Genomic DNA, 11974 nt, shown 5'->3' on the forward strand with positions numbered 1-11974 from the left:
GCTCACCTCGATGTAGTATATGCAATTATCACTGACTGGGGCTCAGAATCTAACAGGGCTTACCTTCTGTTTTCTAAGAATGATGATGATGCACAGGTTTTTAGTCAAGTACGTTTTAAGGTTGTGTGCGCTTTTCGGGTGGGTAATCTATGCCAAAGAGATTTTATTTTGTGACGATAATCATGTAGATTCCTTTTTTCTTTTTTTTCCCCCCCGATTTCAATACTAGTTGAAAACACTGCCAGAGGTGACTGGACAACGATGTGTACTATACAGCTCACCTGCTCACATGTTTGCTTTCTTTATTCAGCCTTTGTAATGGACACTGCTGTTTTTAACTTTCTTTTAACACTATTTGCTGTTAACATTCTTCCCACTGTGTTTCTCGAAAGTCTGCATGAGTTAATTCACAAGTTAGTGAGTTAATTCATGAGCTAGTAGGGAGTTAGAGATGGTACTGACTCTGGTGTAATATTCTTACGTTGACTCACACAGTAGAAGAGAACAACCCAATAGACGGGAGTCTACTGGAGGCCCTAAATCAAGAACCTTAGGTGGAACGCTACTGACAGGGAATTTGTCTTTCTACATAAAGGTTTTTACTTCAATTTTGTTTAAGAAAATAAAGAATATATTAAAGTACAGGCAGACTGAGTATTGATTCTGATTTTACTGTAGGAATATTGTGTGAAATACAGAATATCTGGGGCATGCCATACTTTTTTTTTTTTCCCCGCTCTGTATAGTATATAGGCAAGTAAAGTACATTTTTCCTACCCAAATTTAGGGGAAGTACTCTTTATCCGATGAGGATGCATAATAGCTAGTGCTGCTGTCAGAACCGCCACTCATCTTGGGACGGTAGTAGTTACTTACATGTATTTATCGCATCACTATCTAGCGGGATAACATTTTCAGTGGTCTCTCAGCCAAAACGGTCACATTCTCCTCAACAGCATTTTCATCCAGACACTTTCACTACATAAAATGGTTTGTGGCTCTGAGACCAGGTAACAGGAGTTCAATGGCCTGGAGATCTGGCTATAGTATGTGATTTATAACTCAATTAGCCTACATTAATGTTCAACACATATTTCCTAAATTACAAGTGGTGTTTAAGGCTGTGATCTGGACAAATCTTAAGATTTTTATTCCAGATAAAACAAACTTTCTCTCACTCAGGATGCTTAACTCCTAAATTCAACTAAACCAAAAATGTTGTTTGCTGTAGGTGAAGCAGAGTAGAAAAATAAATAAATCCCATTTTATTTAAGGTCACCGAAATTGTGTTTGATTTGCACAGCAGTGTGTCACAGATTTAAAATCTGTGTGACTGCAATGAATTATCAAGGTAAAACTAGAAGGGAGGGTGGGTAACTCGACATCCTACCAGGGCTTCCACTAAAACCAGGTTCTAAATCGAGTATCAAGTCTGGAGCGAAACCGTTGCACTGCAACGTGAACATACTTCTAACACCGCAATGCCAAAATCAACTAGATGGAATTCTGGCCTGAGTTTCAAATTGGAGGCTGCTCTACCTGACACAGGCACACTATCATTCCCAACCCTAAACCCTGGGTAAAGAGGGTTAGAAAATGTGAAGTAGACTGTATGCAAATTGTTCAGTGTACCAGAGGAGACACTGTAGAAGGACAGAGTGCCAGCCAGGCCAGATACACTCCTACTCTGTTCGAATAAGACGAGGGAGCAGGTAAAGCAATACTCCTAGCATTATGGAAGGCGATGTAACTGTTGTCAAAGCATCGCAAACTCCAGGACTTGTCATTACGTCGAAGCCAACAGTCACTCTCCACTCCTGCCGATGTTTCTCTGTCACTCCAATTTCCTCTTCGATCCGACTCCCAATAACTGCGCCTATTCAGACCCTCTTTACACAGCACCTGCCAACAGCCCTCACATCTCTCTGGGTGATCAGGATACGGCTGCTCTTCTCTCCCCCATGTTCCCCTCTGACAGTTTTCTGTGTGCCGTGTTTGCGTCCAGTGTTGGCTCACAGGCATCTAATGGAAGGACACGATTATTAGTATTTTGTTTAATTTACTGTCCTTTTAATCTTTCTATCCAACAAATAAACATTTTCAAGTATTCTCACTGAATCATGTGTTTGCAGCTTTCAAGAGAAATCAAGTCACATTTTCTTAGGCCAGATTTTATCCAGCGTTCTGCATCATGGTTCACAATGTAAAAGCAGAACGCAAGACAGTGGTTGAGAAACACAGAGGGAAGATCTCCTCAAAACCCATTCGAGGAGGTCAGAGGGGAGAAACTTCTGACTTTCTCATCCAATGGGCTTTGAGAACGAGACGAGAGGATTATTCAATTGAGGTCTTCCCATACAGACCAACAAAGGCCGGGCAACAATCAATTATGATATACATATTGCATGCCAGAATTTAGGAGTGAAGCTGCTCTGCTGGACTGGAGGATCTAAACTGCAGACACTCAGGTTAGTAAAATCAGTTTATGATATTAAAATTACTAAAGTAAACTCACATTTTAAGCATCAAACAGTTTGTTACTAGATTTTCACTCAACGTGGCTCGAGGCGGATCACACTCTAGCCTACTTCCAACCAACTACTTGGAGTGAAATTCATATTATTTGCAGTTTGTCCTTCTGTGGAGTCGCAAAGGAAGGCTGTGCTTCTCTAGTTGAAGCGCTGCGGTCCAAACCTTCATGTGAGAAAGCTGGACCTGAGCTACAATCACCCAGGAGACTCAGGGGTGAAGCTGCTCTCTGCCATACTGGAGGATCCACAATGTACACTGGGAAAAACTCAGGTGTACAAATTCAAAGTGACTAGCAGCTGCTGGTCGGGAGGTTATCCAGATGTAAGCATAGGGAAGCAGATTCCCCTGAATGAGGTTTGTCAGCAGCACATCCACTGAGGTTGACTTTGAAACATCACACCAGACCATCAAATACAAACAGCACATTATAGTTGTTGAAGTCTGAGATTGCGGACTCTTATTTCCATTTTTTTTATTTAAATCAGCTCTTGAAAAGGAAGTGAAAATATCAACTGGATATCTTGATTGGCTTTTCCTTCAGCCCAGTCCAGAATTAACTTCTGCCAATGCCAGCAACTCCCTTTGTCAGGACAGTTCTGTTAGTTTGTCTTGCTCAGGTAAGGGTTCAAAGATGTCATTGCATTTTGAACGGTGTCTCTTGTGTTGCTGATCTCCTGGATGCTGTCTTGATCTGTCTCACCTCATGTTCATTAATGCCCTCTCCACTTCCACCCTCTGTGAATGTAGAGCTCGGTGTAGATCTGATTGAGAAGTGTTGGGTTTCCTTGTGTAGCCATTCCTTCAAACACTCATTCAAAGTTCCTTTTGTTAAAGTTGAGTTTAGGTTGACACACAGCAAGCTCCCCTAAAAGATCTGAAAATGACAAGGATAAATGTACTTTGAAGCATACTATTAAAGGCATAGTACTTTTAATACATATTTTTGTACATCAAGTCAACTGTTTGTGGGCATATTAAAGATCTTACTGTTCTCCAGTGTGTCAGTGAGCTCTTTCTGGTTCATGTTCCTCAGGATGTGCAGTGTGATCTTCAGAGCCCCCTCTCTGGCACTGCTCTCCTGGTTCTCATCTTCACTGTACACCACCACCCTTCCCCTGACTGTTAGAGCATTCTGGATGATCTGGACTCTGAATCTTCTTTAACTTCTTTAATTCACTCTTTACAAATGTGATGACTTGGTCTTCAACCAACTGGAATAGGCAAAAACAGGACTTAATATGTAAAGAACAAACATTTATCTGAAAGTTTAATGCTGTAATCATATTTCATAATTTGAATTTCCTGGTGGGTCATTGAACCTTGTGGGGTTTAAAGACTACACACAGTAGTCAGAGGTTAAAGGTCACAAAAATATCACAAAACTATCCATTCACTTTTAACTGTAAGACACGAGTCAGTTCACCTTGAATATGGAGGACATGTCTGCCGTAGACCGGCCACAGGGAATGTCTGACTCCGATCTCTCTTGCTGGTCTCTGCACACATGACATAACACGCATCACAGTGCTACCTTATCGATGATCATCATCCCCCCAGAAAGTATCTGGCACATGGTGGAATACAGCAATTGTCTGTCTAGCTCTAAGATCTAAAGCACTCACCTTTGATCAGTAGAAATGCCTTCCTACCCGAATTGTCTTTTCGGATGAACCATTGACCAGTCACTCTTAAAGGACTCAAAGCTTGGTCCAGGAGAATTGGCTCTCTCCTCTTGGATCCTGTCAGCAGAGAACTTAGACCCAAGGTCAAACATAAGGGAGTCCTGACTCCATGCCTTAATGTGGAGACATAAAGACGATAAAAGAGGGGGCCGTGATAAATTATTATGTATGCCCAGTGTTCCCATGCCTGAATTGTTCTTGATGTCCCATTGACTGGTCACTGTTTGTGGACAAAACTGGTCTCTGCTGCTGGGCCCCGTAAAGAAGCACATTCAATGTATAACTCATAAAACTACAGGACGTTGGTGATTTACTGTTTGCTTCAAAATATTGATTAGAAACAAATGAGCAGAACAAGAGAACACAAACCAGAAAGGCTTTTGATCAGTAGATATATTTTCTGTCATGAAGTTAAACGGAGGATCAATAGACATGTCTGTTTGCATGGACAGACAGCTGGGTACAGGTGAGACTGGTCTCTCCTGCTGGATTTTGTTTCAACACAACAGAGACAGATCTTTGGTCAATATTATCTTCTGCCTTAGCCTGGGTTCCAATCTGTTTGTGCCATTACACCATTCCTTGCCACTCCTTGTATGCCAAGGAGTGACATGATGGCACAAACAGATTAGTACCCAGGCTACTTCTGCCTTATAATATAATATCACTTCTGAGCTCTACAATTAATATCAATATTTGTGATAGATATGCTGTTTGGAATCTGTGTCAGTCCCATACATACAACTCACCTTCCAGCTTCATTGTAAATGTCAATTCCATCAGAGTGACATTTCTTTGTAGGCACTGCCCGCCTCCGCTTTCTCCCCAGAGAGACTCCTTTTAGAGCCAGTATGCTCATACTGTGTAGAGAATAGAATTGTGATAGCAGTTAAAGGTCCACTCCTTCATTTGGAAAACAACATTGCGGCAGTTCACCACTTGGTTTACTATAATGCATCACGTTCATATGAATATCAGCAGTGTAACTATCCAAGCTAATACAGTCAACCGTGTTATTCATATGGCATTTCTTATGAAAACTGCTAAGAATAATAAAAGCTGCACTACATTATAGTTGAGATGTTCTTCGAGTGTTGGCAAGCAGGCGGTTGGTAGTTTTCACCCATGTTGAAATGGGATTTCCACCCCGTCACAAACTGTGTAGAACACGTTAAAGGATATCGCCACTAACTTCGCACGACAGCTTTCCGCAGTTCGGGCGATTTATCATGTTTACTATCTTTATAAATACACGTTGTTCAGTATTATATTTAATATGACTGCCATGTGGGATAGAGTAAAATGTTTGCTATCCAGATCAGGTGGTCATGAACATAGGCATTTAGGCTGTTGTTGGTTCTGACAGAAACCTACAAATAAGCATTTCTGTTACAGGAAATTGCTCATGCTCAAGTGTGAATGCCCATGCTCAAGTGTGAATCCAGAATAATAAATGAAACACCCTTTATAACGCAACCTGATAGTAGGTATCTTAGTAACTACAGCATGCTATTCAGAAGGACCACAAAGGAGAAAACAGAAATTGCACCTGAACTCACAATATGGATGACTTGATCTGTGTTGATATTGTTTGCAAATTCAAACTCAACCTCGGTTTCAACAGTTGAAAGTGCACTGTGCAATTATTGTGGGTACTGTATTCAATTAGCTAATGAAGGACTTACCTTTCTTGTTTGCTTCCCCCGGCTGAATGGTTGTCAATGGATTTGCTGGTTTAAATATTTTACTTTCACTTGTTGTCATTGCACCCGTTTTCGTGCACTGCATATTTCACGGAAAGCTCATTAGTAGCAGGCAGGCCTTTAATTTATTTTTTAAATAAGGACTAAGGCTAGATTTCCTAAAAAGTTAATGATTTTGATAGGTATGCCGACAGTTTACAAAAACATTGTTTTTATTTGAGTTTCTTTTTTTGATTCACCATGATTAACAAAAAAATAGTAGGCCTCTTGCTGAATTAAAATAAGAGCAACAATTTTTTTTTAAGTTTGTACACTAATTTATTACAACATAAATGTACATAAGGTTTTCATCCCCCAAAAATAAATAAGCATTTCAACTCAAGTTAAAAGCAGCTGGTCATTTTGACTGACCATTTGAAATGTTTCCAGTCCATGTTCATCTGTCAATAAAAATCTAACAAATTGCTGCATTTCCCATTGTTCTGAAAAGGGAGGTAGGTCATAGTTGGATATGAATCACCCCACCAGAAAAAAAAGGAATCCCAAAACAAACAAAATAAGGCACAAATAAAGGTGAAAGGTCATGGTAGGCCAGCAGTCAGGATACTGCCCAGCAGGGTGCGATCCTTCAGAGCATTCTCCACATCCCTCTCCTCAATCTTCAGAGAAACCTTGGTGAGGCGAGCCGCCTCGGCTTTTTTCAGGGCAAAGATGCCCCGGCTCTCCAGCAGACTGCAGAGGGAGAGGCACTCGCCCTGGCCCATGTCGCCCACCTGTCTCTTGGCACACAAACGGCTGTACACCTCATGGAGCTGAGGGATAGAGAAGAAGAGTCAGATAATTGGTACTAAGCTTCAGCAACCCAATGACCTTCAGTGGTAACCAGGTCAGTGCAAGAGAAAACGTCTGTAACTGTCGTCTACGTTTAATTCTTACTAGCTACCTAGACTTGTATGATGCATGTACACTGAGTGTACAAAACATTAGGAACACCTTCCTAACATTGCACCCCATTTCCCCCCTCAATTCTTCGGGGCAGGGACTCTACAAGGTGTCGAAAGCTTTACACAGAGATGTTGACTCCAATGCGTTCTACTCCTTTGGGTGGTGGGACCATTCTTGACACACACAGGAAATGGCTGAGTGTGAAAAACCCAGCAGCGTTGCAGTTCTTGACACAAACTGGTGCAACTGGCACCTACTACCATACCCTGTTCAAAGGCACTTCAATATTTTGTCTTGCCTATTCCCCCTCAATGGCAAACAGACAATTGAGTCATGGATTGTGTAAGGCAAAAAAATAGATTCTTTAACCTGTCTCCTACACTAATTGAAGTGGATTTAGCAAGTGACATCAATAAGGAATCATAGCTTTCACCTGGACAGTCTGTCATGGAAAGAGCAGGCGTTCTTAATTTTTTGTACACTCGGTGTATATCAAGGTGTATTAGAAAGTTATTAACGGCAAAAAACAAAATGTTTGCTCTCAATTTACAAACTTGTGTTGTAGTACTGAGTTCGCACCAATGCAGTGCCCATCTCTCACCTTGCCCAGTGGGATCTCCTTGTTCTTGCTGTTGCGAGTAAGCAGTAGCAGACAGCAGACCAGGAGTTTCTGCTGGATGGGGAAGCTCTCTCCCTCTGACGAGGACATGCGGTCCCCGTACACCTCCGACAGCACCCTGGCCACCTGGGGCACGCTCACACGAGACGCTGTCGTTTCTGCTGCTGCCTTTCTGTTGTCAGATTCCACAAGCTCTACAGCTCTCCTGTAACACAGAGGAACCGGCTTCATGACACTTTCTGTTCTCAAACAAAACTTCAACCAGCTAACCCACTGTTCCCCGGGCGCCAAAGACATGGATGTCGATTAAGGCAGCGCTCCTGATTCAGAGGTTTGGGTTGAATGCGGAAGACATTTCAGTTGAATGCATTCAAATCGTACAACTGACTAGGTATCCCTTTTCCCTTCCCATACCAACTCTCCGAGACCACTTATAACTAGCCGTAGTAAAACGCACATTTTTGGTTACTCATATTTGATCTTACATTTATTTTCATGGGCAATCCAAAGGTGTCCTAAGAAGTCATCATTGCAACCAACATGTTATTTATTATTAATACAGTGTATTTAAGATATTTAGTCTAGTTTAGTTTAGATATATTTATTATATATTATTATATTATTATTATTATATTAGTCAATTCATTCCCTTACCGGCAGATATCCAGAACTTTGCGTGCGTCTCCGATACAGCAGACACCTTCCTGGCACAAAACTGCACGGCCGATGCGTCTAGTAACCCCTCTCCGGACACATGTCTGAGTCTGTCCTGTACGATGGCGGCGAGCTCCTGGCGGCTGTAGGGAGGGAAGTGTAACAGCTGGGGCCGACAACGAGGCAGGGCCTGGAGCCTGGGGAGGATCCTGTCCGTCAGGTCCAGAGCGTTGGCGATACCTAGAATGGCACGACACCGTCATTACACCTGTCTGCATACAGGAAGACCTAACGACAGCCCATATGAGGAAATGGCTGAGAGTTGAATGGATGGAATGTAAATATAGGAGACGGGCAGATGTGTATATGAAGTTTTAGGGTGAAATCTTCAGATGAATCCTTAGATATTAACTAGAAATTGTAACGTCCAATAAAATGTGTATACCAGAGACAGTGTATATTGTTTAACACTGTATATTAGGGGGTTCTTACCAATGAGACAGAGACGGGACTTGGGCAGGTACGGCCACTCAAAGATGGTGTAGAGAACATCTTGGGCCTTGCTGTCCAACTGGTCCATTTCATCCAGGACTAGAAGACTGGGGAGAGAAGGAGAAATAAGGTTAATAGACCAAACTTATCGGTCGGCAAAATGCAATTCCTTTCTCAAATATTTGTGGGTTTTTTAATGGTGTAAATTCAGAGTTGTTGGATAAAGTGGTCCTTCTGTAGCTCAGTTGGTAGAGCATGGCGCTTGTAACGCCAGGGTAGTGGGTTCAATTCCCGGGACCACCCATACGTAGAATGTATGCACACATGACTGTAAGTCGCTTTGGATAAAAGCGTCCGCTAAATGGCATATATTATTATTATTATTATAAAGAAAAACTCTACATTTACCTTTGCGAAAGTGTCATGGATTTAAGTTATAGTTCAGGGTTATGGTTTGGCACAGTAGCTAGATACTTACACAGTAGGCCCCGTGCTGGTCAGCAGTTTCTGCAACTTGGTGTCAGTGTGGCCCCCAGAGGCCCCCAGTTTCTCTGCCAGCAGGGGGAAGATGGCGTGGGAGCTACGCAGAGCCATACAGTTGATCACCACTGTCTGAATCTCCTTCAGTTCATCCTGGATCAAGAAGAAATAGTTAAATTCACATAACAGAAATCAATGGGGTTAAATTTACACAGGGTTCAGGGCTGTACACAAGGGGTGGAATTAAGTGATTCTGCACCTTATGGTAGAGGTATTGGGATCCACTCAAGAGCCAACACTAGGCTAATGAGTGTTTGAATCCTGTCAAGGCAACAGATCCAATGCTAGGCTAATGCTAACAATTAACCTATCATTAACAAAGCGGAGACTAATGCAAACAGTGATGCTAACCGTCATCTCCTGCAACACACAGTTGAGGCAAGCGGTCTTGCCAGTGCCGGGAGCTCCAGAGATGTAGAGGCTGGCTGGGCTGGCCTTTAGGGTCTTGTCCTCCAGGAAGGAGCGGATTGAGGACCTCTCAGCCTCCCGGGATAGCAGGCGCTCTGGGACAGCCGTGTGGAGGGCCTGCTTCACACTATGGAACTTAGACTCTGGAGAGGGATGGAGAGAGGGAGAAGGGGTTCATAGTTTGCCTTAAGTCTATATGAAGTAAACATTAGAATAATGAACCAATCAAATAAAGGCACACATTTCTCTTTGGAGTTTAACGCTTTTCATTTGCACTTGAGAAAAAGCTACGAGGAAGAGAACGTGAGTGAGGAAAAAAGGAAGAGAACGTGAGAAAGACATGTCTTACTTTCAGCAAAGAGGCCGACCACCGTGCCCTCTGATCGGGGACATGATGGGCTCCCACTGGGGATCTCATGGAGTCTGCTGGTGGAGGCCCTGGGGTGGGAGAGGCGCTGCCGTTTTGGTGACAGGGGGGTCAGTAGACTCCTCTGGGATAGAACGGGGGAGTTCTCATCAAAGCCCAGCTTGCGGGGGGAGGCCAGGGTAAGACAGGGCTGTTTGGGAGGAGAGCCCAGTAGGTTGGCACTGAGGTTACAGCCATTTTCATCTCCTGAGAAACACACAGAAAACGCATGGTTAGGTTAGAAACAAGATGTCTGTCTTTCGGATAGCATGTCACGTTTGCATCAAGAGTTGAAAAAAGGTTTCGAGCATGGTGGTTTACCTGCTTAAATGTTGCACAGAATATGTAAAAATCACAAATGACCTAAAGTGGTTTATCAGCTTAAATGTTGCACAGAATTTGTAAAAATCACAAATTACCTAGTGGTTTAGCAGTTTAAAATGTTGCACAGAATATGTAAAGATCACAAATTACCTAAAGTGGTTTATCATCGTAAATGTTGCACAGAATATGTAAAAAATGAATAAATCACAAATTACCTAAAGTTTTAGACAGTGAAACACTTTCAAAGTTGTGTATAATAACACAATCCCATACCTGTGCGTTTGCGAGGGCTGAGGGGTTTTCTTGGAGTCCGCATTGGGCACAGAGTTATGCCTTTGTGTGCCACGGGCCTGCGTGAGCGGGGCATTAGCTGGATCTTCTCTGGAAGGGGCTGCGGTTTAGAAGACTCCACGGAGCAGAGGGACTGGATCTCCTTCTGGGATGTGCTCTTGGTGCTTTTTAAGTCAACCCTTTTTAAGTCAACCCTGGAGGACTTGCATCTGGGGAACTGGAGGATGGGCTGAGCCTGGGAACGTGTGCTGGGCATCTTCGCTGTGAGCACTTAGCGTGCAGATGTGTTTCAAAAGACTAAAGGGGGAAGAGATAAGGTCAACCATTGTGACAACACCCATGAATAGATAGACTCCAAGAAAAAACAATGATCTTATGATCAAGAGTGATTTGAAATGAGTAGATATCTTTAGAGGTACGAAACCACATAATAGCAAATGATTACCATCCATCCTAGCTATCAGGTCTCCCCTGATCAAATTAGTTTCAGTATTTTCCACACAGTTAATGTCATTACTGTTAAGCATGACTCTTTATCTTTGCACGGTTGCAAAAATAAAAATCACCATTACAAAAGACAAGGGCCATCAATCACAATGGTGTGAATTCTCAGTAACTACTGTATCTGCAGACTCAATGGCGACAACAATACGTGTCCTCATAACTACTGTTATTAAACACTGAAATGGTGTAAAATACCACAATCAAAGAAAACATGACATATATTTATTGGTGTATTCGACAAACTGTTTTATATCTGACTAACTAGTTCAACTTTACGGATTGACCAACCCCCCCCCCCGTCAAATCAAACGTAATGGTACACATGCATTGAAAGTAGTGATACCTTATTTTAGTTCCTGATTAGGAAGTATTCGTCTTGATGGATTTCGTGTGGTGTCTCCGGCGCGCTCGAGTCCAAGAAACAAAACTTGCGCCAAATGTCTCCAAAACTCCTCCCCCAGTCAGCTGGACTTCCCGCCGCTACGGTCTGATTTGTCCGTCTTGTGGCATTTTGTTATTTCCCAGGCTCTCATTGGTTCATCTTCGATTGTCAGGAGCGCCAGTGTCTACGTCACACACGTACATGGTGGCGGGAGTTTCAATAATATATATTTCTGCGGACTGGATATTTCCCGGGAAATTCAGCAATGTCTGGTGTAACATTTGACACAATATTCTCTAGTGTTGTTAGTAACTTGATTGCAGTTTGAGAGTATTACTATAATTTACGCATATGTACTCTGGTAAACATGTAATGTGTGTAACTGTACAACCAACTAATTTGAGTTCTTCATGTTTCTGTGTCAGCTATATCAATCATTAACTTCCAAATTAATTTACTGTAAATTGCATTTGCAAGAAGCTTAAAATATGA

At 42.4% G+C, this 11974-nt stretch overlaps 1 protein-coding gene, 1 long non-coding RNA gene and 1 other non-coding gene across 5 annotated transcripts; all 3 read right to left on the reverse strand.

Annotated features, from left to right (window-relative positions):
• Positions 1-331: 331 nt before the first annotated feature.
• LOC118389271 (uncharacterized) lies at positions 332-5992 on the reverse strand. 3 transcript variants are annotated; one of them, XR_004826704.2, is made up of 6 exons: positions 5900-5992; positions 4964-5074; positions 4155-4327; positions 3956-4028; positions 3520-3743; positions 332-3406 (listed from the first exon to the last, which is right to left on the reverse strand). It is a non-coding gene; the product is annotated as an uncharacterized LOC118389271 (long non-coding RNA). The 3 variants fall into 3 exon arrangements; XR_004826703.2 differs by having other exon boundaries at positions 332-2022; positions 2516-3406; positions 4155-5074; XR_004826702.2 differs by having other exon boundaries at positions 4155-5074.
• A 202-nt stretch (positions 5993-6194) lies between these two features.
• On the reverse strand, positions 6195-11894 carry LOC118389273 (cell division control protein 6 homolog). Its single transcript, XM_035779158.2, is given in 10 exon segments — positions 6195-6729; positions 7464-7686; positions 8136-8169; positions 8172-8375; positions 8628-8734; positions 9106-9260; positions 9519-9718; positions 9925-10188; positions 10579-10893; positions 11444-11894. Coding segments are annotated over 9 exon segments (1692 nt in total). The 5' UTR covers positions 10853-10893; positions 11444-11894; the 3' UTR covers positions 6195-6498.
• LOC118389651 (small nucleolar RNA SNORD58) lies at positions 7946-8016 on the reverse strand. Its single transcript, XR_004826783.1, has one exon. It is a non-coding gene; the product is annotated as a small nucleolar RNA SNORD58 (small nucleolar RNA).
• Positions 11895-11974: the final 80 nt, after the last annotated feature.

Source organism: Oncorhynchus keta, chromosome 10 (assembly GCF_023373465.1).
Source record: "Oncorhynchus keta strain PuntledgeMale-10-30-2019 chromosome 10, Oket_V2, whole genome shotgun sequence".
Lineage (NCBI taxonomy): Eukaryota > Metazoa > Chordata > Actinopteri > Salmoniformes > Salmonidae > Oncorhynchus > Oncorhynchus keta.